Source organism: Chaetodon trifascialis, chromosome 12 (genome assembly GCF_039877785.1).
Source record: "Chaetodon trifascialis isolate fChaTrf1 chromosome 12, fChaTrf1.hap1, whole genome shotgun sequence".
Taxonomy (NCBI): Eukaryota; Metazoa; Chordata; class Actinopteri; order Chaetodontiformes; family Chaetodontidae; genus Chaetodon; species Chaetodon trifascialis.
Genome location: NC_092067.1, coordinates 8,073,399 through 8,100,600, shown reverse-complemented (window position 1 = coordinate 8,100,600; position 27,202 = coordinate 8,073,399). Strand labels below are relative to the sequence as shown.

The 27,202-nt window shown below is 43.0% G+C and overlaps 1 protein-coding gene across 1 annotated transcript in view; it reads right to left on the bottom strand.

The window, feature by feature from the left end:
* Positions 1–25,603, bottom strand: part of klf7b (Kruppel like factor 7b) — a 62,212-nt gene extending 36,609 nt beyond the window's left edge. The window contains exon 1 of the mRNA XM_070975794.1: positions 25,115–25,603. Within this exon, the coding sequence (XP_070831895.1) occupies positions 25,115–25,216 (102 nt within the window). The 5' untranslated portion in view covers positions 25,217–25,603. The remainder of the gene's footprint in view (positions 1–25,114) is intronic.
* Positions 25,604–27,202: the final 1,599 nt, after the last annotated feature.

Here is a 27,202-nt window from a genome sequence, read left to right as displayed (position 1 = left end):
AAGATTTAACAAATATGCTTCTGCTTCAAGGTTTGGTAAAGAAGCATTAAACTCTCATCCACATTAAATCAAATGACTCCAGGATATGTGAAATTATTACCAGTGCCTCTATTACCACTGAGAGTCAACACACCGAGCATCTCTGCACAGAATTCAGCAAAACCAAAGCAATGCTGCTTCTCACAGTGAAAAACAGGCATATGCTCTTTGCACAACAGCACAAGCCAAATGTGTGCTACCTGCGTAGCAGGTATGCTACGATTTCCACCTCAGGGTTCATTGAGCCATTAGAGCTGCACATTGAAACTGCGGCTCTAACCACTGAACCACTTCATTCAAGCCCCTTTCTTTCTCTGAATGCATCATGAGAGCGAGACGAGAGAAACTGTACTACCTGATTTGTTTTGTGCAAACTAAAAATATACTCTACCGACTGCTGTGACAACTCTCTGAGGAAAACTACAGTAATGCAACAGAGAGAGTGGAGAGGTGGAGCGTCTGTGTGTGAAAACAGAGCAGCATGTGTGGATGACTGCGTGAGAGAGCTGTGCAACATCAGTGTTTATGGATATTTTCAGCTTCCTGCAATAAAAATACATGCATTCTGAACGATTTCATTTCTTCTGGACTTACAAACCATAAATCTGTCTGTCCAGAACAACTGTCTGGATAGATAAGGCCAGCCCATACCATGCAATTAATGTCTGTATCCCAGAAAACACCTCAGTTCCAAATGTCAAAACTCATCCAACATCATATTTCATGTGTCACAACTGAGCAAACAAAGGTCTGTCTGAAGCCTTCTGTGGAGCATGTGGTCATCTAGTCAGTCAGCTAACAGGTTTTTTTTTTTTCCCAGACAATGGGCCTATCGCGCCGAAGTCTGCCCTCCTTCTTGTACCTCCTCTTCCAAAACAATTTCCATTAGATCAGGAGTCATGCCAATTATAGAACCAATCTGTCTGAAACCCTGTTACTGAGAGACCACAGCGTAACGCCCCGCTACCAACAGCATTTATGTGTAAAAGCGAAATTTTGCCCCAAAATTGATTGGATTGGTCAATTTACCAGAAGTCGAGTTCAACCGCAGTGACCTTTGAGAGAATGGAAATCCAGAGATTCTGAAATGATGAAAGATGTTGCATTAACCATATCTGAACATCCAGTTTTATTTAACCCTGCCATTTCCCCCTACTTCCCCATGGTTCTGTTTCCATAATGCATCACTAAAAGCCACTTGAGAATAAAAGTATGAACGGTCTGCTCATTGGTTAAATGTGTCTGGAGTGACATCATACATATGGGAGGGGGTGAAGGTCCAGAAGAAAAACCCAATCCGCCCAACATGCTCTGTTGTTGGCCCAGGTTAGAGCTTAATTCATTCTGTGTCTCACCTGCTATGGGAGCAGCTTATCTCAAACTTGGACAGTATACCTTGTAGATGGGTCACATCGAAGGTTGAATCATGTTCAAACCACAAACCTACCGCTCCAGAATTCATTCATAACAAAACCACTTCTTTTAAGGGTTCTCAGCTTGGTTGATTTGGTCTGCACCTGAATGTGACAGCGATGTTCAGACTGCCTGAATAAACTGTACCAAAGGGGAAAACAAAACAGAGTCCAGTACAGCCGGACTAAACAACAGAGGTTGTAAAACGCCTGGTTTACAACAGTTTACAAACCAGAAACCATGACCACCTTGACTTCGTCTTTTCAAACACAACATGAACATTTTCTGGCCGCGTCAACAGAAACACACATCTATTTCCTTTCAGGTCAATATCTGAATCCTTGGTTTTACTTGTGTTTAGATTGAAGTGGCCAACTTTATCTCTGCAGGTCTGATCTCTGTCATTTAATATTACACCCTCAAGGGTGGAGTCATACAGAAATATTGGACAATGAAAGGACATTCGGTCACACCTGCAGTCGACTGTGTGAAAGGTAATCAAGAAGGTAATAGGATGGTTCCACTGGGAGCGTCTGCTTTCATAAAAATAATGTCAGACTTCATTATTCAGGCTGACATACTGAGGTCTGCAGGACCCCAGGTGACTATTTGAACTGATATTAGTCTTTTACTCAAAACGTCCGCTCAGTCACTTCTGTCCACCTTGCATACGGCAGGTATGATGATTTTTGATTGACAGCAAGTTTATTGTGTAGTTGTTCAGTCTGTTTCCACGCTGATCAGAATGACACAACCACAAGTATTGTCACTCAGGACAATATTGACAAAAACAGGCGTAACCCTGTCTAAAGCTAATAAGCTCATATCACACACACACACACACACACACACACACACACACACACACACACACACACACACACACACACACACACACACACACACACACTAACCTCCCATATGAGGCCTCTGTCCTCTCTCTCTCTTCCTAATTGACCATGAAAGTACCCCATAAATCGAGTTACTGCATTGTGCCTGTCTAGTCATATAAAAGTGCTTTAATGGTTTTGCTAGGAGCTCTGTTGGGAACATTAGGCAGAACTCTCCACATTCATTAGCCCATTAGCCTGTTTCAATATTGACACTGTCTCATTTGTCCCCTCCCCTGTCTGTCAGGGCCGAGACACTTTGGGACCAGGTCTGAAATCTGCCCTCTGGCTCTGCTTTGGTGTGGATCAATCGGTGCTATTTCACCGTTTGCTAACTGGTTCAACAATATCGCTTTGGGAAATGTCTTGAAGTCAAATAATGGTGAGGAACCAAATGAAAACCAGTCATGTTTTATATGTAATAACTCGGCTGCTTTGCTCAGTTCCATGCAGTTTAATTGTATAATTACAAAAACCTGTTGTCCATAAAGCTTAATTCATACTCATGTTGTGATTTTAACTATCTAAAGTCCCCTAAATTGTCTTAGAAATCAATTGTTACATTCATCCACAGACAGACTGACATGATAGATAAAAGTTATCGCCAAGGAACTTGGAAGTATCGAAAGAAAAACCCAAAGCTGAACTGAGCGTGGTTAAACACGGCACTGTTATTCACAATCATTCACAATCAAAACAGTAAATCCTTCTAAAACAATTTCAAATACCAGATTTCCATTCAGAATTGGAGAAATCCAGACAGAAATGTGGAAAAACAAGTAACGATCCTGATACAGCTGACAATCACACCTCGTTATGCTGGTGTTCTCATCTTAAACTGAAAATGACCTGGAGTCAGATATGACAGTGACAAACTTACAAACAAATTTTGTTGTTCTTAACGTAAGAATTATTCAGTCCACTTTATTTTATATTCAACAAGAAATCCTGGATTTTCCAAAACTGTCAGGCTGAATTTTGGAAAAAACTGTCTAAATGGATGCACAGGACAGCTGAGTTTTTCCATGTGATGGACTCGGCCCTCCTGGGTTTAATATTCTATTCAGTACAAGGGCTTATCGTTTCAATGAAGTATTGATCAAGCACATAAAAAATATACTCTTCTTGTCCCTCCTTGTATGTGTACTGTATTAAGTTTATGCACAGCATATCTATACATATATACATCACTGTTTCCATATAAATACATAGCATATACAGTATACACACAGCAAACTACAGTGGGAATCTGAGGGACCATCACGGTTTGAGCTGCTAAAACTATAAAAAAATAACTGGTAATAATCCAGGATTGCTTATTCTACTCAAGGCGCTAACAATTTAAATTTGTTAAAGCTGAGAGCAGAATAACTTTGGCACACCTATAGATGGAGAAGAGCAGGGAAACAAAAACTCCTGCACACTATCCTCTACACTACGCAATCAGAAAAATGTATTAATAATGACGTTTTGTGCAGGGACCTTTATAACCTGAAGGTCCTTGTACCTGCCCGGACCTGTGTAAAAGCTGCATTACTGATATGACTCCCTCATGAAATCTCTTAAAATATAAAAAGTCAAAGCTGAGAGAATAAGGAGCTGCTGCAGTGCGGCGGTCTTTTCATTAATGCGCACATACTTGTATATTATAAAAGCATTTTCAAAGGAACTGATCATCATTACACCACATACTGTATGTAAATTGGATCAAATAAACAAATGGCATGAACACAGAGAAAATACAGAGTCCTACAGAGATCATCTCTGCATCCACCAGCCTCACTGAGCAACACTGCACTGAACCCAATGAACCCAGCGAGGTAGAACATTATGTTAATGCTGAGATATGAGACTGCATTCCTGCCAACTAGCCAGAGAGGAGATAGCATGCATGTGAATGCACGTGCACACACTTTCACACTTCCACACACACAGTCACACATTATATCTCCCATTCAAATCCACAGGGGGTTTCTGGCTTTATTTAGCTATATGAAAGACATACCGTGGTGTGTGCATGGCAGCTGGTCCAATCATGATAAGTATGCAAATTTACATTTGATTACTTTTATACGTGTGCTTTGTGGAGTGAGGTGAGTTTTACTTCAGTATCAGCTGCTGTCAGCAGGTAGCCCCGCTTTGAATTCAGCTTTGGAAAATGCTGATATTACTGCTGCATTTTCTACAGCATGTGACAATATGACAACCCATCTATAACTGCGTCTGTGTGTGTGTGTGTGCGAGAGAGAGAGACACACACAGAGAGGGAGTGTGATGAAGTACAAGCCTGTTTAAGGTCAGTCAAGCTGTGTTGAGCGTGGCCTTTACCATCCCGCCCCCCTGTGGAGGGTCCTGGAGGGCGGTCTGCATTGCGTGACCGAGTTCATGGACATTTTTTATGTCGTGTCGGTGTCGCGGAAGAAAAGAAAAAGAAGTGAAAGCATCGGGCTTTGTCACCTGAGGCCTGCAGATGCTGTCACAGGGCAGAACCAGAGGTACGTATCACAAAGCCTAACACTGATACTATAATTCTGTGACTGTGTCATCCTGCTGCTTCCTGAGTCGCTGACTTTGTGGATGCTGGCTTAAAGCTATTCATACTGGTACCCAGTGGACTGGTCACCTTCCGTCTGGACTGATTGAATTCTTTAGTCTTTATTCGGATTCCCATCAGCTTCCACAAAGTGGTCGCTACTTAAAGGTGAGGTCACATCTACAGGGCTTGCTGGAGGGCTTTAATTACTGGATTCCCTTTAATTTGCATCAAGACAAACAAAAGCAGGATAGATCAGAATGAAGAACCTTTTCCCCAAAAAACTCTTCCCAAAATTAAGTATACTTATATAAAATTCTCATATAGGTGTGTTGCAAATAATTTAAATAAAGGCCACGGCTCTGTTGAGGGGAATATCACGACCCATTCACAGAACCTTTCAGAGTTAAATAATACTGCTCCCATTTGATCAAATGATCAAATAAACAAACTCTGTTTTCAGTCATTAATGGAGCCCTTTACTCCCCAAATGCAGGAGAGCACAATTACAGAAAGAGCGTTCAACTTGTTGTTAGTGACATATAAACCAGTCACTGAGTAATGTTCAATAAAGCAGAAGCACATTATTAATGCTTCTTTTCCAGTTGCAGCTTCAGCTTATTGTTTTCATCCCCACACTGGAGGAGAGCTCATTAGCTCACCCAGCAGTTATTTGGTGAACTGTCGCTCATTGCCCATTTCTCATCCAGTTAAATGAGGTTATTGTTGGTGACGATCATTTAGTTTAAACGGCTGCTCCTCTGAACACGCTTGATTTTATCACCCACACATCAGTCTGAACACAGCAGACACCACAAGCTGTTAAATGATGTTCTGCGTAATGATGGTGTTTATATATGATGTCAGCACCATGATGCTGTGTGTGTGTGTGTGTGTGTGTGTGTGTGTGTGTGTGTGTGTGTGTGTGTGTGTGTGTGTGTGTGTGTGTGTGTGAGGACAGACTCCTCACTACAGCACACATGCTGACTTTTACCCCCTGATGTATTCCTGGTATCTTGCTGACAGTCTGCAGTCTCAAGAATACATTCATTTAATGATTGCTGGGTTGTGTGTGTGTATCTGTGTGTGCGTGTGTGTGTGTGCGTGTCTGTCAGCAGCCAGCTAGTGTGCAAACAACAGCCTCCTCACCGGAGTCAGTACATGCAGGCGTGGAGGTCACCGCACAAAAATTTGACAGACTTTTGTGATCGTACACTTTATCGAGAGCAGATGGAGTAGATTAAATTTAATCAAACAGCAGATAAACAATAAAGATATTCAAATAAAAACGCCACTGCTGTATGCGGGGCAGCTTTGTCCTTTGCAAAAATGAACAGGAAGTGGCCATAAAAATGAAAGTCCAAGGGGTTGATGTTTATGTGTCGCTATGGGTGCAGCTTTCTAGTTTCTAGCAGTTAATAATATTATGAGTTTATAATTGGAAAATGATCACAGCAGCAATTATTTTACCCTCCATCTCAACAGTTGTGAGATTGATGCTACTCAGTGTTAGCTGTCGACCACCATGTTGTGGTGAAAGCTGAGCCGGGTCCAGCTCTTTCTTCCTTGCTGGAGCCGTCTGCTTCAGGACAACAGGCCGCATTTTATTCTATTTTTTAATGCTTGCATGCCAGGCTATTGTCAGTCTAAACACAACCTAAAGAAGAGGAGTTGTAAGAGGTCTTTTGGGTAAGGTTACAGGCCAAAAATGAACGCAGACACAGTTCTGTTTCTACTTGGGTGTCTTCCTCCATTGTTGTGTTCATACATTTACTTGCACTTACAATACAGACAGGTCGGGCTGCATGTGGACCCTCGCCGCAGACCCTCGTGGAAAGTATCATTTGGGCTTCAGTCGCTCAAAAAGTCTGAACTGTTTAAGCTAAAAATTGTTTCGCTGTGGGTGAATATGAGGTTGTCACGCTAAAAATAAACACAGCAGATATATAAAGGAGACGGGTGGAAACAAAGACTTCACATTTTCGATCATTCTGCACTGTCAGATACCAAAACATGAAGGCAAATAAAGGCTATAAAAAGACAACATCAGTGTTAATCTTTGTAGACCATCATGACTGTGTGTGATCATGAAGAAAAAAGATGCACTGAAAAACGTGAGTAACCCAGAAACACAGATACATGGAGAGTAAACTAAATATAATGCAGAGAGGTGAATATGAGGAGGAAGAGATGTCTCCTGTTGACTTAGGGAAAACGAGGTTTCAATTCTGTCCTTCATAACTGTTGTAGAATACGTGTGTGTGTGTGTGTCTGCGTGCGTCTGCATGTGTGTTTGTGTGTAATCTAATCAGGATATGGAGATTACTATTAAATCGTCCGGCAGGGATTACACTCCCTTTCACCGAGCTGATTCAAAGACGGCACTTATAAACGGGGGTTAACAGCTTGTTGTAAGACGCTGGATTGTGTGTGTGTGTGTGTGTGTGTGTGTGTGTGTGTGTGTGTGTGTGAGACCTACGTGCCAAGCTAATCTTCACTGCTCAGAACGATGAGAGGGCCAAAGAAAAGCAGCCGAACAAAACTGAGACAAATACGTGATGAAAGATGGGAGAGAGGGCAGAACAAAGGAAAAGACACACACACACACACACACACACACACACACACACACACACACACACACACACGCTAAGAAAATTATAGAGTTAGATGCACTCACCCAGCAATAACAGTGTAGAAGTGGAGGATCGCCACCTTTCCCGTCTGAGGTCACGTCAACAAGTCTGTTACAGTGTGTGCATGTGTGTGTGTGTGTGTGTCAGTGCACTGTCTGTGTCAGAGCGTAACACATCATGACTTACAGCTCACACTATAGAAAATATGTCAAGCTGACTCTCTGCAGCATCTCGCCCTGATAAGGACTGTTATTCTGCTGATCAGGATGATATCCGAGTGAAACTTTCATTTCAGAGCTTTGGTTCTACCAAAAAAATGCACCTATTTTAGCGTGCCTATTGCACATGTCCATGCTCCATCTCCTGTGCAGACAGTGTGTGCCGTCCCCGACCACTGATCAGTGCAAACTGCTGTGCCCTCTGCTCTGTGCAAGCTGCACTCCAACGCTGTAGTTTGCGCTCCGAAAAAATCGACAGGAAGCACAACAGAAAGTCCTGCAGCTTCTTTTGTGTGACTCTGATGGGGCTGTTTAAATAAACAAGCCTGACTTCCCTGCAGTGTCGCACACACATCTTCACCCCATGGCTTTCACAGTGATGGAGCAAAGACAAGCAACACACTCAGCATTTATCTCAATGTTCAGTATATTTCCTTTCGCCTACTGAGAAGCACGTGAGGAGATATTCTCATCATCATCATCATCATCATCAAGGCCCGCAGAAAGAGCAACCAGGTTTCAAATTCAGGAGTGTCTCTGTATCTTGACATGCACTGTGACTCATCAGGCTCTCTCCAATGAAGAGCAGGTCAATTTGATAAAGAAATGAAAAATGTTGATCCTGTACTGTCAGTTGATTCTAAACAGATCTTCCAGATGCTGTTATTACTCATTTGAGGGGGTGGGAGGGTTCTTTGAATCACTGTGGTTGTTCGCAGAACCTCTTCCTCAGTAAAAGAACCAATGCAAACCTCTGGAAAGTGTTTTTTTTGCTGCGACTGCTTGCTGGAGCTTTTCCTGCTCTTAAAAAAGCAGAGCAAACAGGGAGAGTGTGCAGAGGATCTGCTGATGTGTATCAGAGGCAGAGAGTCAACAGCACCGCTGACCGGCCGATGATGCTGTTTGGTGAATTGTTTACAGACCAAAGAGAAGCAGTCAGAGAAGCTTTAAATCAGCGCCGAGTAGAAAAGTTAGGCTGGAAATCTTGAGTGACTGAATTTCAAACACAGCACTGTATCTCATCACGAGCCACTCAGCTGATTTCAGTGCAGTTTATCATTAAAGAAAGAAAGAAAGAAAAAAAAAAAGTCACACACCAAGTGCCACAGAGATGTTTGTGCAGAACAAAACACTCTCCTCTGCCTATTTCAATTTGTGCAAATTTTATGCAAAGCTGTCACTTGTTTTCATTCTGCAAAGCACATCTGTGCACACATCTGTGTCCTGACTCAGACCAGGGCTTCATTACACAACATCACCTGGCAGACACATGCTGCTGCTACAAGCTAAACAACAGAGAAAACAGACTTTCCACTCAGGTTTCACATAGCTGCATGGCGATGAAAATACATAAGAAACTTTTGCCATTGCTAATAAAAACATTTTAATACATATTGACGTACAGTGATGTATCAGTATGTCATGTAACAGTTTGCCCCCGCGCCCAGTCTTTCTGATGTGAGGCTAAACATGTCCTGGACACTCCTGCGTCTCTGTCCTGGACACACACAGATGCAACTCATATCTATCTTCTCATCTAACAGAGGGTGAAACATGAGAATTTCTCAAAATGTTGGACTGTTCTTTATTAGAGATCTCAAAAACATTACTCAAAGATGCAAACACTCAGATAAAGTGATGCTCTGATGGCAAAGAGAATTTCATGTACAGATAATGACTTAGCCGTCCAAAATCACTGCAATAGAGCAGAAAATGTAATTCTCTGTCCTGTCTTTTCCCTTTGGGCTATGAAACACACACACACACACACACACACACACACACACACACACACACACACACACACACACACACCGCTTGAGGTGTAACTCTGATCATAAATAAATGTATAACGAATGAAGTCATCACTTATACACACACAGAGTCCCAACCGCCTTTGTTTCGCACACACACAAAGAGTCACGCATGCTCACACTACACAATGACCTCATCCCTCACATCATCCCTCCTCCACCCCATCTTACACACACACACACCCTCATATACGGAAAGGGTCAATCCATTAAGACTCAACAGCAGCTGATCCCCTCCTTTATGTTCCGCTTGTTTAAATTCACTCATTCATTTCCCTCCTGTAACAGACTAATGTAAATGTATCAAAGAGCCAAATCACATCAGCATTATTAACTGAGCTATTCTGTTCTGCACAGTAACATGTAATCCTCACCCTCATAAGAGGAAATCACACACTTATCTGACTAAACGCACCCAAACAGCCTTCATCACACTGAATCATTTATGATGTGTCAATTGTCATAACCTCAAGAAGCTCATTTATCCTGAACAGAAGCATTTTATCAGAACACACAAATTCACCAAACTCATCTGATGCTTAATGTGTTTAGCGGCTCTCATACCAAGACATATAATAGTGGTTTGTGTGTAATCTAAGTATTGTATGGTCAGTATTTAGTATCTTTAGGCAGGATTATTGTTCGCTTTACTCAGTCTGCCTGTCTGGCTGACTTTCCTGCCTATAACCTTTTGGCCAGATCTCCTTTGTTTAAATGGTCTTTGATGGAACTTAATGACTCAATAAAGGCCAAAGAGATAGAGAGCATGCTTTGATCATTCAGACATATACAGTCTGTGAGTGCGAGGGCTTCCTCCAAATAGTATTCCCTTATGTAGTGTGACACTGATGGAGAGCACTGTCCAACAATTCTCCCCAAAATCTCCCACAGGTGTTCAGCTGCTTTGAGATCAGGTGACTTCCTCACACTCATCAAAACATTCAGTGAACCCTCGTACCCTGTGTGGACTCATGACTTCAGGTGTTACCTTTTGTGTGTTGCTTGTCTGTATGCTCTTAAATTAACATAAAGTCTACAAAGGTTTGTCTCACGGATAAAAAAAAATCCAAGGCTCTTTATTCTCATGCAAATATCCTCAGAAAAACCAAAAACAATGAGGGGAACTTCGACAGCAGCTCACACACAAAACGCAGAAAATGAATAAAATGAAAATATAGAATTGTTCCACTGCGAGAAGGATCACTGTGAGCTCATGTGGAGAGATTTAGTCACAAACGGATAGATGAACAAGATTGTGCGTTTGTGTCTGTCTGTGTGTGTGTGTGTGTGTGTGAGAGAGAGAGAGAGAGAGAGCGAGAGCGAGAGAGAGTGTGTGTATGACTCCAGGGAGGTTTCTACTGTCATCACACCTTTTTTTTTCCACCGGGGTCTGGCTGTCTCTCCCTTTCCCTCCCTTGCTCTCTCCTTTACCTCCAGAGGTCTTTGTATTTTGAGGAAGCCACTGATCTCATTGGCCTTGCTGGAAAGCAAAGTGGGTGGACATATGACTCATACATGCCTCCATGCCTCTGTGTGTGTGTATGTGTGTGTGTGTGTGTGTGTGTGTGTGTGTGTGTGTGTGTGTGTGCCTGATGAAGCCCTCTCTGCATAGAAAGTTGTCTTGGGGGTAAAAGAGAAACACCATCTATTTCTCCACTTTGCTGTGTCCTGCAGTTCAACCCTAAATAATTCAGATGTCTCCCCTCTTCCGCGACACACACACACACACACACACACACACACACACACACACACACACACACACACACACACACACACATGCTTGCATCCACCCACACACACAAGCACATACCCACCCACACACAAAACACACACACACACACACACACACACACACACACACACACACACACACACACACGCACACACAAATTGTGTCTACAACTGGCATCAAAGTGGAGTTTGCTTTTCATCCAGCTGGAAACTGAGGCCATGTCCACACTAATGTGCAGAAATCTGAAAACGCATGCCTTCTGTCTCTGCTCTGGGCTACTGACTGTGGACACACTGGTCGGAAACTGATTTAAAATAATCCTGCAACTGCCATTATCATTGTCTTAATTGTCATTTAATTATCGATTCTCCTATTGATCGCTCTGTCAGCAAAATGGAAAAATTCTTATTATTTTCAAGGCAGTCTTATCCAACTAACAGCCCATAATCCAAAGATATTGTGTAATATATCTTCACATCTGAGAGGCTGGCTCAGACGCTCAGAGGCTTGTTTTAAGCTGAGGTGTTGACTTTGATATACAATAATTGGCATCATTTCTATGTTTATGCTACTCCACCTACAACTTGTAAGTCGCTGCAGGGTCTCAAAGCAGCAGCCCACAAACTGGCCTTGGTTAGCAGGTTGCGCGCTCCACCCCCCCTCAGTCTAATCACTATTTTTCATTTGCGCAGTCATCTAGCAATAAAAGAGTTAAGAGCAACACCTTCACTGTTTGATCAGCTGCACTTCCATGCAAAGTAAAAGAGACAGAGGCAACAGAACGGAGTTTTAAGCCGCTTAAACGGTCTTAAAAAGAGGAGGAAAAAGAATCAGTTTCTCTAGGAAACGAGACGTAAACAACATGTTTAAATGAACACACATTATTCAGTCCCTGACTTTTTTCTCACACACGCACCTTCTTTCTCGACTTTGTCTCTGCCCATGTCTGTGAACATGTACATACAGACCGGGAGCACATTTATATATGCACATAAATACACACACACACACACACACACACACACACACACACACACACACACACACACACACACACACACACACACACACACACAGCAGCACTGGTCTACTCCCTCAGGTATTCCTGGCAACATTGTGGATTAAAATAGCTGTCGACCCACATATGCCAGTATAGCAGGCATGGCACTGCTGGGCCAGACACCACAACCATTTGTCCACACACAGTACAGCAGCACACAGCTGGCCTGATTTACAAATACTTGCATAACATGCAATTCTGACAAACTCTGAAAAATAGTGACCTGAGGAGCTCCAACTCAAACATTAACGATTAACAGCATCCTTATTGTTAAGTAAAGTAAAGCTGAATTATTCAATCAGGTGTATTTTAGTTCAAAACTTTAGTCTCATCCAAAAAATGAGTCAGTTCTCTCGCAGCTGCAGCAGGAAACACATTAGAGGTAATGACATAATGTGGATTCAGTTAGTGACTCAGATATTTAACATCTCTGGCCCCGCAGCTGTTTTCATGTTTGTTTGATATCCAGCGATCAGATCAGGTGGATCTAACCAATGAGAGCTTGAGGAAACTGAAAGGCAGACGTGACACCAGCGGGAGCCAATGAAGCTGAGGTTTGCAAAGCTCCAGCTATAAAATACAAAGAATTCTGAACTCACGTACGCAGAGTTTGCTTTTAAATGAAGGATGTGAGGAGCCATTATTTGCATGTGAGACTGGCAGAGGGAGAACGAGCGTGTGTTCAACATTTCAAACACATACTGTTGCAATGACATCAAAGACAGCTGCTGAAAGGAGATGCTGAAGAAGAAGATTGGATGTGGACTCTGGTGAACTAGTGTACTCCAGGTCTGGGTTTATTTTTCATTCTTTCCTTAGTTCCAATTAAAGGTGCCCGGCGGGGTTTTCCTCCAAACAAGCAAAAGTTCTATTTATATTCAGCATTACTCACACAAAAACATTGTGTGCACATTTGAGCTCTAACAAATGTGTTAAATGCATTTCAGTCCTCATAAAACATCTGCAACGCTGACTTTTAAAGTGTTTTAAATCCAACATTGTTAACTGACAAAAAAAGTGTTCTTTTTGTCTCAAACAAGAGCAGGATCCAATCAGAGACAAACAGTCCCATAGTGTGCCTGGAGGTCCCCCAGGAACCTTTAAGAAAAAACTGAGTGCTACCTCATACGCTGATATCTTAAACAGCAGTGTGCTTCTAACTTTGTGGCAACAGCTTGGCGAAGGCCTTTTCATTCCCGGTCAACAGGTTTAGCTCTTAAGCTTTGGCTTTGCTAATTGTTGACTCTCAGTTCTCTGTCAGTGTATTTCTACCTCTCCGTCTCTCGCAGACAAAGAACTGCGTCGGCAGACTTGTGAAGAAAAACAGGACAAATTCCCAAGGTCATCCTCCTCCACTGCATATGACCCATTTACTGTGTCCCACTCTGCACACACACACACACACACACACACACACACACACACACACACACACACACACCAACCATGCATGCATAAAGGCACACAAGAACGCTTGGCACGCTCTGTGCTCCCTGCAACTCTGTCTGCAACACACATGCACTCTCTCTCTCTCTCTCTCTCTCTCTCTCACACACACACACACACACACACACACACACACACACACACACACACACACACACAGTGTATTATGCTCAAATGCCCTGAAACAATGTGACATCCCGATGAAACTCTTTAGCAGGTGCTCGTTTCAGACAGACACACTGTGACTGTGGCTCAGACGAGCTTGGCAATAGCTCAACATTGTCTCATTTTGACATTTAGAAGGTCTCTGCTGTGATGACACAGCAATCCAAATACAAAACAACACTGAAAAGTTTTTGTTTTTCACATCTGGAAAGTTTTGTCTGATGTAAAGTACAGCAGTAATGTACAGAAGGAGTGTACAGTCACCAATCTTTTGTACATTTGTTATGATTCATCTGGATTTGGGAGGACACTATTCTTGTTAATATTGTATTGGTAATATTTTTACTTCTGACCAAGGAGGACTAATGTGATAAGAATTCTGGGTAAATTAAATGACATTCACACTACATGGCTGAAATTCACAGGTTCACATGCTGAAGCTGATGCACTTCACATTTTCAATTCATCGTTCAGCCTTCTGCCCCTTTCCTCTTCCTACCATCACACTGAAAAGCAGAGAGAACATAAAATGATTCACCATCCCTCCAAACAGATGAACAGCAGTTCGTATTTGACTTTCCATACTGAAATGTTCCATTCAAAGGCAGGTTGAAGCGGCTCAGCTGTGTTTACTGCAGCACAGAAAGAGACGGTGCCTTTGGAAACAATTTCAGAAGGCAAAAGACTGGCATAATTACAATGTCAGCGACAAGGACGCGAATTTAGTGAAGCAGTAGCAATACGAAAAATAAACACTTCCAAAGATGGCCACTGGTTCTTTCTCATCTCTGCTGGCTACACAACACAGTTAACCAAACACAACTGGAGCCATGTTTCCATCTTATTGTTGGGGGTCAGAAGGTGAAGTCGGTTGTCATTGTCATTGTCTGACTTACTTTAAGCAAGCCTAACAGCAAGAGTGAGTGAGATCAAATCTTGCACACGAGTTGAGATCTTTGTGAAATCAGCGGTAAATGTGTGTGTGTGTGTGTGTGTGTGTGTGTGTGTGTGTGTGTGTGTGTGTGTGTGTCTGTGTGTGTGTGTGTGTGTGCACGCGCTCGTACGTATCCTGGATGGTGCGCTGCCAACTGTAGGCCTTGGCAAGCGAACACACACAGACACTCGCTTCCTCTGCCACTGTCAACATCCTCTGCACACTATGAATGATGTCATTACCAAAACACACACACAGCACATATGAGTGCCCTGGTGGCTGTTGGTTCAGCACAGGAGCTGAGAACTAATGAGACAGGAAGAGACTGTGTTTCCGACCAGGTGTGCAGATATTTAAAAAGAAATCTCCCGAAAAGTCTGCAAAGAATCGTATGAACGAGCGTGTTCATCAACTGGAGGATACTCTCAGGAGATCATGACGAGACAACGTTCTAAAAAGAGCCGCAGTAACTCCTCTGGTACGTGGTGACATTTCACTGCTGCTGGTATTTATGTTATTTTCATGAATTATTTTGGCTCCTCTGGCCAAACACATCATGATTCTTTCAGCTTTCCTTCTTCATCCTTTATTTTTGGAGAGTTCCGACTCCTCTCCACCCTGGCAGTGATTAAGGAGAAGAAGAAAAACAGAAGAGGAAGCAGGTCCTACAATGTCATTGTTTATTTGGAAAATGTGTTTCCATCAGCCTTTATTGCACCTTCACTTTGCTGACACATCCAACTTTCCCACCTCAGACCAAAGCAGGAACTTCTTACTATATTTTAGCTGTTTTTTTCCCAAATTTCTATCATTTCCATTCATTTTTTATGTGCAAATTAAAAACGTGCATAAACAAAAGGATGTTGGGGAGAGAACGGGGGGCAGAGAGGGGGAGAGGGGGCGGGAGGACGAGGGAGAGAGAAGAAAAGAAAGACAGACAGAGAAAGAGAGAGAGAGAGAGAGAGACAGAGAGAGAGAGAGAGAGAGAGAGAGAGAGCGAGGCGACTAGAGAATGGGAGGGTTGGATGGATGCCAGGTCACAAGGCTTTATCCCTGAGCCAATCAGTCTGCAAACACTGGCTCAGCAGGGTGTAGACACACAAACACATACACACACACACCTGTATGTGTGTGTGTGTGTGTGTGTGTGTGTGTGTGTGTGTGTGTGTGTGTGTGTGTGTGTGTGTGTGTGTGTGTGTGTGTGTGTGAGTGAGTGTGTGTCAATACAGGTCAGCCTGTGATCACCAGGAGGATTTCTCATAATAAAAACTGAGTCAAGTCAAACACTCGCTGCGGCTCTATTTTGGAATAACTTCCCAAATACAAGTGCATTTGATCAGCAAACCCAGTCTCGAATCAGATAACAGAGGAGAAATAAATAAAATAAATAAATACCTGCTGAAGATTCATTGCAAACTGTACCCATAATGTGGAGGTACAGCATCATTGGGCCTGTAGTAGAAATTTCATTCAGTTGAAAACGCTTCACTTTGCTGTAGTCCTTGAAGGTATGATTATGGTTTGGTGCAGTTCAGTCAAGTGCTTCCCTGATATAGAATCTATACAAGTAGCTTGATATTTCAAATAAATGGAAAGTGCCCAAATGGTGCATTAACATGCAGCTGGTGAAAGATGACTTCCCTAAGAGCCCGGTCACACAATAACGTGACACAGCACAATGCTTTGGCACATCCGACGCGTAACGGATGCTGATGGAAACCCGGTGATGTAGTGACTATTCGCGCTCTCAGTCACTAACCAGACAGAAAGCTGGCGCTCTAAGTTCAAGGGAATTTATTTGTTCCATCAACACTGGGCTCAAGAAGGACTGCAGGCCGAGCTGCATGTTTCTTGTGAAACAGTTAACACTCCTACAGAGGAGGCTTATATAAGGCTGAAAAGAGAAGAGAAGCAGCAAACGGAGAATGATGAGTCTCAGGAGATAACTTGTTGGAAATACGACACTGATCAATGATCTGACATGCTAACCTGCTCACTCTGAACGTACCTCATGTAAATTCAACACCTTTGCAGCTGTTGAAAGCTTTGCTTCTGTTCAAGCTGTGACAGAGGTTTTCCCCTGCTCACAGGCTTTGCTAAGCTAGGCTAAACGCCCTCCTTTACTGAGGCCACAGAGGTGAAACTGATATCAGTTTTCTCTTCTGAGAGCGTGTAATTCAGCAAACAAGCACATTTCCAGCGCTTCCTATCATAAATATAGGCAAAAAAAATCCGTACGTGTATAGTATGTAACACATGATGTGTGATCAGATGACTTCCACGGTGTGCTTGAAGCATGAAGAGATGAATGGGTAAATCTCCTTGTAAACTGGAGTAATCAGGCTCCACAGTGAATCGTGCTGGAGAGCTGTCCTCCATAGAAAACCACTCATCTTGAAAGATCAGGGCTATGGCTTTCACAGTATAAGCTCTCGCCATCACGAGTGCAGTTCATTTGTTCTGCTTTCCTGCCGCAGCAGTCTGACTGCTCACTTTCTTATCTAATCTCTGCCACCGTAGACTGAATGCCTTATTCACTTACTGAATTATGGGTTCTCGGGCGAGTGTGTGTGTGTGTGTGTGTGTGTGTGTGTGTGTGTGTGTGTGTGTGTGTGTGTGTGTGTGTGTGTGTGTGTGTGTGTTCAACTCGAGTGATTTCAAATTATGAGGAATAGACAATAACTGTGTGTGTTTGGGAGAATGATAAAAAAGAAAATGAATGAATGCAGTGATTAGAGCAGCTCATACTGAGGACAATATTGGCACCAGCTTCCACACTGTAAGAAGTGAGGAAGCATGTTCGTGACTAAAGCCTTCTGTTTTTACAGCTATAGATGTTTCCCATCTTTCTCTGTTCTCCTGTCGTCACTGGACTGTGATACATACATACAGTTATGAATGGCAAATTAAAGGATCTCTTGACTTGACTAAGTCAAAAGTTTGTTGACGTGTTTAGAAATCAAATTATAGACTCCCATCCAGTGGAGGAGGAAGTACTCAGATCTTTTACTTTACTCAAAGAAGGCATACCACAATGTAAAAATACTCTGTTAGAAGTACAAATCCTAACTTAAGTAAAGGTGAAAAGTCCCATCCATCCATCCATTTTCTATACCCGACTATCCCTTTTCCGGGTTGCGGGGGGGCTGGAGCCTATCCCAGCTGTCAACGGGCGAGAGGCGATGTACACCCTGAACTGTTTGCCAATCAATCGCAGGGCAACATATACAGACAGACACCCATTCACGCTCACACTCACACCTAGGGGCAATTTTAGTCACCAATTAACCTAATGAGCATGTTTTTGGTCTGTGGGAGGAAGCTGGAGTACCTGGAGAGAACCCACGCATGCAAGAGAAGAACATGCAAACTTCACACAGAAAGGCCCTGCCCGACCCAGGGCTCGAACCGGCGACTTTCTTGCTGTGTGGCACGCGCACTACCTGCTGCGCCACTGTGCCGAAAGGTGAAAAGTACTGGAGTAAATACATTTTACTATATTCCACCCCTGCTTCCAATCATCAATTTTTTTTATAAAGCTTGTCATGTTCAGGGTCACAGTGGCCTGCAGTCAGTCCCAGCATGCAGTGGGCAAGAGGCAGGTCCCTGTGGACAGGTTGTCAGTCCATCACTGGGCTGACACATACAGACTGACGAGAGTTGTGCTGATCAACCTGAGCCTGGCGGGTTCAGTTCAAAAGGAAATCACAAGCAGCTGAGTGGTAAAAAGCATGTCAGCCTCCAAGCCGTTCATATGAGTCAATTCTGATGTCTGCATGAGAAAAGTGTCGACAAACCAGAGGAAAAATGGCAGCAAAACCACCATTGTTGGCAGTAAGTACACATCTAAATAAAATCTGATATTACTGCTAATAGAATTGATTCAGCTATGGAGCAATGCATCAGGTTTCATTTGTTAATAAACCTCTGCTTTAGGTGTCATTTCCACCTTGGAATAATTGGTCTGCAGACAAAACAGCAATAAGTCTTTAGTTCTGGATGAGTGGAACGTATTGGAGACACTAGATGAAAAGTCAGAGAATCAGCAAAGTCATGAGTTTCATCCTGTAAGGAACCCAAAGATCTTTATCAAACATCATAATAATCTGTGTTAAAGTTCTTAAGATATTTCACTCTTCAGTAAAGTGCTGGACAGACAGCACAGTCCTAATGAGCAGAGGACGAAATGAGACTTCCATTGTTTACTGAAGGAAGAATGAACAAGGCCAAAAAGATCAACTTTACACAAAATGGTCATTTATTGAATTTAAAAGCTGGAACCAGCACATTACAATTTCTACTAAAAAGGTTATGCAAAGTATTATTTTCTTTTAATAAACTGGTTACTTTCTTGTGCCAGCACTAGAAATATGTTAATACTGCCATACAGAAGTAGCAGTAAAACTTCCTGTTGCTGTTAATATGAAATATGTTGAATTCAGTTTTAAGTTGGTCTTCAAATAGTAGATTTTCTGACATTTAGTTATGTAGTTATTACATAATCAGCAGCTACCTCCCCTCTTCTCTTCATCCCTCTCTCTGTCGCGCTTCCCTTTTTCGTCTCTTTCCTCTTTTTCTCTCCATTCCTTTGTTTTTTTTTCCATTGTCTTCCGCTTTTTTTTTCATCTGCTGTGACTATGAGGAAGCAGCTGTGCAACACAGACAATTACATAACTCTGCATGTGTACGTCTGCAGTAACAGGACGGACGGCGAGCGAGACGAAAAGAAGGTGGCGTGAAAATTTATGAATCTAACTTTCACCTGCATTTATTCTTTTTACCTCACGTATTGTGTCTACTGGTGTTTTCTTTCACTCTCATCCTTTCCTCCACTTATCCTCCCACCGCCACCCTTCCCCACCACCCTTCCCTCCATCCCTACATACAGAGTTACTGGGCTGTGAAATGTGAAAAACTGCAGCATGCATGGCAATTCATTATCTTGTCAAACTTCCCAGGGCCAGCCTCAAGCCAGGAGAGAGAGAGGGAGAGACAGAGAGAGAGAGAGAGAGAGAGAGAGAGAGAGAGAGAGACAGAGAGAGAGAGAGAGACAGAGAGAGAGAGAGAGAGAGAGAGAGAGAGAGAGAGACAGAGAGAGAGAGACAGAGAGAGAGAGAGAGACAGAGAGAGAGAGAGAGAGACAGAGAGAGAGAGACAGAGAGAGAGAGAGAGACAGAGAGAGAGAGAGAGAGAGAGAGACAGAGAGAGAGAGAGAGAGAGAGAGAGAGAGAGAGAGAGAGAGAGAGACAGAGAGAGAGAGACAGAGAGAGAGAGAGAGAGACAGAGAGAGAGAGACAGAGAGAGACAGAGAGAGAGAGAGACGAGAGAGAGAGACAAAGAGAGAGCAAAAGCCTGGTTCATGCAATGGTCGCTGTAGTAGGTTAACAGGTTACCAAAGGGAAGAGAGGAAGGTGAAACAATAGACACTGTACATGAGAAGCTTCACAGCATGACAAGTATCTTATTACTGTTATGGTTAACAACTTGGTTTGTCTGCTGGTTTGAGTAAGACCGGGTCTCATTTTAGTGGGGCCAAAGAAAATCAAACCAAAATCCACCTCAGGTATATTAAAAGTTGAAATAATGAAACTTACTAATGCAAGTAACATGTAACTGTCAGTCGGTCAGTGGAAAATGTGGGTTAATAAAGAATTCAGTGATAAGAACAATACAGAAGAGGTTCCAGCGAGAGCCAGTGAGACCTTTCAAAATGTTGGTGCCTAGAAAAAAGCCTGAGGAAACATTCTGAACTGAATTTAACCTGTGTGGCAGCATTTCCTCCCAGGCTGTGTGGCACACCAACAAGCTCCATAAGTCAAACGCTTCAGCTGAGTTATTGTGTTTTTGATGGTTCAGTTGAGGTACAGAAATGTTAGAAATGGTTAACAGAGAAATGATGGCGCTTGTAGTGGCGATACATAATATAAGAGTGAACCCTGCCTGGCAAGACAAATTCAGGGAACAAGACCCAGAATGTGCCTCTCAGGGGCCAAAGGCTTTTCACAGCAGTTCTGAATGAGAGACTTTAATGTGAAAACTAGCAGTGATTGGTGATGCAGAAATACTGTAAGGACTGGACAGAAGCACATGCAATGGTTGAATCTGCCTGATGATAAACTGCTGCAGGTCCAATACTGACAGAATGCACTCTAGAGAAAGCTGCAGGGCTGTAGGCTGCAGGCTTGCCAGGCCTAATGGAGACACTGTATATCAGTAACACAGACCTGGTTGCTCTAGCATAGCGCTGTAATGACACCGCAGCAAATAAATCAATCAGCTTGAAAAGAACTACAGACACACAGACTATGTAAATTAAGAGACAAGATGAGAAAGAGGCAGTGAGAGAATGAGCCTGTTAAAAGCACTGTTGGGCCTCTAAATGAGGCTGGTTACCTGCACGGGTGTCCATTTACACTGTAAATGCCGATCTTTATTCACAACAACCACATGAGAACCACCTCTGCTTCAGTTTTCACCTCCACCAACCCTTTGTTTTCGCTGTCTCTATTTTTCCCATCACACTTTGGCAGGGCTCTGCTTTGAACTAAATGGATTATATCTAATTGGAAAGTCTGGGTTTGCCATTTTATCCTTGGACACTGCACACACACACACGCAAATCCCTAAAGCCCATCACATCATTCCAAACCTGCAAAGATGCAGCAATTATATGCAGAACATGGACCCGTACTGTCAGAGGCAACAAGGCTGACAGACAGGCTGGAGAGAAGGAGAGAGAGAGAGAGAGAGAGAGAGAGAGAGAGAGAGAGAGAGAGACAGAGAGACAGAGAGACAGAGAGAGAGAGAGTGTTTTCCACATGTTCAGCCATGATGCAAAGCAGCTGATAAAAGAAGCCTGTACGAGGAAACAAAGACCAGGAGCATGGTGCAGGGACAGACAGCAAAGATAAATGACACACACAAATCTGATTGTTTGTTTGTATGTGTGTGTGTGTGTGTGTGTGTGTGTGTGTGTGTGTGTGTGTGTGTGTGTGTGTGTGTGTGTGTGTGTGTGTGCTTCTCTGTCCGTCTGACAGCAAACGGCCAATTACTGTCGAAAGTGGCGGGATGAGTCCTGCCAGACCATAGCTTTCCATTAGTGCATGCCAGCCAAGCATGTGTGTGTGTGTGTGTGTGTGTGTGTGTGCGTGTGTGTGTGTGTGTGTGTGTGTGTGTGTGTGTGTGTGTGTGTGTGTGATGGAGTGAATGAAGGGATAGAGGGAGACAGAAGGAACAAGAGTGGAAAAAATGTGGGTGTGCCTGGTCTCAGTGTGTGTGTCTGTCTCTATGCTCTCCCTGAGACTGTCCCCACTAGTGCAGATAAATTTGAAAACACACATCTTTTCCATCAGTTTTGGCCTTTTATCCACAATAGCCCAACATTTTGCACTCTGAAGGACTAAACATATGTCAAAGACGCTCTCTTTGGAGAGTATGAATGCTCACATGGCAGTCTGTATGAGTGACATTGGGATCTGCTATTAGCAAACACTTGCCCTCTTAATGTCTGTGAGCCCTGAAGCCACATTATCATTGAGTACTTGTCGTGTTTCTGTCCACCTGACGAATGTAAATATTCACTCCGTTAATTGTTCTGCTTTGGTCTCCACCAACTCTGAACATAATCATCTGTCTCTTCAGCTGCTGGATGTTCCACTTTCTTCACCAGCGACTCACACACTGAGCCTGTGCTGTCTGGGGCTGGACAGGTAGTGTACAATGGGCTATCACAGCCGCCAGCTGCTGCTGGAAATGATGCAACTAATTATCCTCTTACTCACATCCAAATATGACATCTGATAGCTTGGACATATACCCACACACCCATATAATGTGCTTGCAGATTTGCATATCATAGAAGCATGAATTATTGGCCTTGGCAGAGGTCTGCACTCTATGGGTGCCTTTCTAGTACAAGTTTGTCACTTATTCCTGATAAGAACAGAAATAAGCATATTTCAGAAAACATCCCTTCAAGACAACTTTGCCTCCAGTTACCTTTCATTGCCACTAGTTGTTGCTGAAGTAGCAGCTAATGTGGATTCGAATCGTCATTTTGGCTACACAAACAAAACAAGTGCTGTCACTCACTTTTGGTTCAAACATTACCCTACAGTGCTCTCATTTTAGTCAAACAATATTTGTATTAAGCTGAAGTATGTTTTCTACATGTGCAGGTACACTGTGAGGAATCATCCAGGTGTGCATCCCTGTCTCGAGGCACCAGCTAAAACAGCTTTTGCAGCCATTCTGTGGAAAGTGAGACGTGACATCAAAACCTGGAACTGCATGAAACCTCTCAATCAATTAACAATATGCTTACAGACAGAAAAAATAGGTTACAGGGGATGAAACTAAGTGCTGTTTGGACTAAAAATAGGATGAGGCAGTGTGGATTTGTGTCAGTAAGACAGTCAGGGAGGAGAAATGCAGTCTGGGCTTCATTCAGGACTATATAAACACACACCCTTTCAAATGCACACAATGGACCGACCCAGCGCCACCTGAGGAGATGCTGTCCCATGCCCAGAACCTTGGAGAGACTTTGGGTGTATTGGTTTACTGAACATTAAATAGCAGGTGGCAACACACTCTAACACACACACACACACACACACACACACACACACACACACACACGAGAGGCCGAAGATGGCTTCCAATTAACAGCTTCCATTTCTCAAGTTCAAGGGTGGAAACTTGAGGGAAAATATTTGTGTCACCTGATTTTCTCTTATTAAATGACATTTAAAAACTCAAACAGGAGCTATATATCAAATTTTGAGTCTAAAACTGTTTTCAGTCCTCATTCAGATTTTCTCCCCACAGACCCAGATGCATTTAGTACTCAAGAAACCACCACAATTTACTTTAAATGTATTTTAATAGAAGTCCGATAAAGATTTACATCTCAGATAAAGGTTATGAGACAGTCTGTTGGCTCTCATGCAGAGTCTAGTAAATGTTCTATAGCGGGGGATGATGATGCATAATTCAGCAGGATTATCTGCAAACAAACAGTGGCAGATGCAGATATATTATTTAAAGACAAGTCACTAGCTATTAGGCATGTGTCCGTCTTACATTGCCTGTGTGCGTGTGTGTGACAATCCAAACATATCAGCCTGACAGGCTGGTCTATCGATCAGATCAGTCACACTGTAAGCAACTCCATCACCACCACAGTGACTGAAAAACAAAATCACTCCATTTTCACCTTCAATCGGCTCTCAGGTATCAATTAAAGCAGAAAGTCTCCTTCATTCAGCTCAACAAGACAACAAACATCCTCGCGTTGAAGGAAAGTTGGAGGAAAACTGTTATTTTTAAATGCTAAACTTTTCAGATTCACATTCGGGTGAAATACGCAGCACTGAATGAGATCAACGTGGAGGCTGCCTGGTAACAACCTCTTATCTCCAAAACGTCAAGTTTAAAGGAAAGCCATGAGAAAAGCAGCATCTTCACACTGACTTCTATCCAATAATGTGTCGTATTAACAATAAGGGCAATGTGCAAGAGAAATATAAGCGGTAGAGCAGCTGAATTTGATGCGTAGTAAACCAAAGTGAAGCCGAAAACCTCTCATCTCCAAAACGTCAATCTTTAAGAAAAAGCAACATTTTCTGCTTAAAGCGGTATTTTTTTGTTTTGTTTTGTTTTGTTTTTCAGGTGCGTTTGAAAGCCTTTTTAGATTGGAGTTATAATCTGAGCATCATGAAAGGGAACACCAGCCTCGTGCTTCTGATTTTACCTAAATGATTCAGGGGCTTAATTAACCCTTAAATATATTTAAGATACACTTAAGGGGGCAGTTCGTAGTAGCGCACGAGGCGTAAACGTAAAGATGCTCAGAACGTATTTAAAATGCTGTTTGTCCATTAGTGCCATTAGTGCGTAAAGCTGTCTGTATCCTCTCCCTTCTCCTCCCCCTTCTCACCCCACTCCCCCGTGTGTGTGTGTGTGTGTGTGTGTGTGTGTGTGTGTGTGTGTGTGTGTGTGTGTGTGTTTTCTCCTGTCAGCGGACCTCGCCGTGCTCCATGTGAGCGAAAAAAAAAGAAAAAAAGACGCAACTGCGCGGGGCTGCTGCTGCCGCTCCTGAGCGCACTACAGATGCGAAAACAGTAAAAACACAGAGAGAAAACAGCAAGCAGCGCACACATGATAATTCATCCCAGTTTCTAACCCCTTCAGTTTCCCGGAAAAGAAGAGAAAACGCATCATCTCTGACCTGCTGCCAGTTCTCCTCCAGGGAAGGCATCGCAGAGAAATAACCAGTGTCATGAACGAGTTGGAGTTCCTGGAAAATACTGTAATTCGCCAACACATCCATGCTTGATGCAAAAAACAGGAAAACTCAGTAAAGAAGTCCGGGATCCAAACGGTAAAAACGCACTTCTTCTTTCCTCTTCTCAGACTTCAAGTAAGAAAAGAAGAAACGTTGGGAAAAAAAATCTCAGCTGGTGCAGATGAGCGCACCTGAGCACTTTAATGAAAAAAGAAAAAAGCGAACAGGAAAGAAAGAGTTGATTATTTTATTTTTGTCAACGCAATCCCCTCTCCTCTCTGCTCGCTATGTCACGCCTCTCTCCTCAGTCCGGACTTGGGGGTGCCAGATCTATTTCCGCATTGCCAGATTGCCAGTCGGTCTCCGTACAAGCTGCCAGGTTGCCAGGTTTGCTCCTCCAGCAGCAGACTGGACCCCGCTGCAATCCAGGCGACCGGCGCGAGAGGGGAGGGAGGCAGGGGAGGAGCCACCTGTCAATCAATTTCATGCGTGACCTAATAAGGTAAATAGGGTTGATGATGTCACTGACGTCCAATTAAGGAGGCGCTGAGACCGAGGGAGGGGGCGGAGCTCGCAAGGATGCAGAGATGCTATTGGCTGCAGGAGGCTGTCAGTCCGGCCATAGATGGCAGTGAGGGGTGAGTTATTTTTAGAGGCCTATATAAAACCAGCAGCATTCCTGTCTCAGTCATTACAGGCTGCACAGGCAGAGAGGAGAGAAACCACGAGCGCTGCCGAGGAAAGAGTCACCAAAAAGCCAAAACACTTGTAAGAATCAGCAGAAAGAGGCAGCTGAGCGTTAGAAGTAGCAGCTGTGATGGTGGAGATAAGCTGTTGTGTCGTTTTTTCTGAGCTGTGACAGCTTCAGCACAGAGACTGCTCCATGTGGTCTTCATGCAGTGATGTCTGTGCGGAGAGCAGGGACGCAGTGGAGAGAGGAGCTCAGCACGGTCCTCCCACCTGTTCACTTTGCAAGAGTTTATCCCCCTTTTGTCCATTTTTGGAGCCCAGTAAATCCACATTCATTTGCATTTTTTTTGGTTTGTTTTTGTGCCCACTCTTAATACTCACTGTTGCCAAATGTCACTGTATATAATGACAAAGTACATATACTGATAATCAGTGGTGGAAGAAGAGTTCCAGTTACTCTTATTATAGTAAAAAGCAGCGTACCACACTGTAAAAATACTTATTCACAAACAAATCAAATTCCTACTTGAATGTACTTAAGTAAATATACTTAGTTACTTTCCATCACTGCTTATGACAGTGTACTATTAAAAAAATATTAGGAACGTTAACACTGAGTATTGCAGGAAAATGACTTAAGATGTGAAACTGTGCAAACTGTGCAAATGCTACAAAAAGTTTAAATTTTGGTCACGAGCAGAATTTCGTTAACATATTATAAACCAATGCAATTCTGAAAACGAGGATATGGTGCTTGCAGCCAAATGAAGGAATTCAGTGCAAATAGGGTAATTACATAGGGATTGAAATGATACACTAGACTCAATATAAAGATGCATAGCCTAAATATGTATAGATACCTTAAATATACACATATAGAATGCCTGAATATAAATAAAGATATTTCTTTGGATAAACTTGAACTTAAATGGGGGTACAATTAAATTAAATGGGTAAAGAGGTTTTTGTGGTATTGTCGCCAGTTTTTATTGAACTGCTACACCCCCATGTTTCTACAGTAGCCCAGGAAGAACAAACCAAACATTGGCCTGTCATGTTATTCGTGAGTTGGAAAGGGAGGGGTGAAGTGAGGGGTGTTCAAATCACAAATCAACTGGTTGCAATCTGCAACCACACCACTAGATGCCACTAAATCCTACACACTGGAGCTTTCAGTTCTATAGATTATATGTATTCACAGTCAATACTGACTTTGTTTTTCAAGTTCACAGTTAAGCAGCTTTGTGGCCGTGCAGGTTCAGAGAGTGACTGTCGGCGCAGTGGATCATGTCTGGGTGATGCGTCTTGTGTTTGTACAGGACTGACTGACTGCTCTTATCT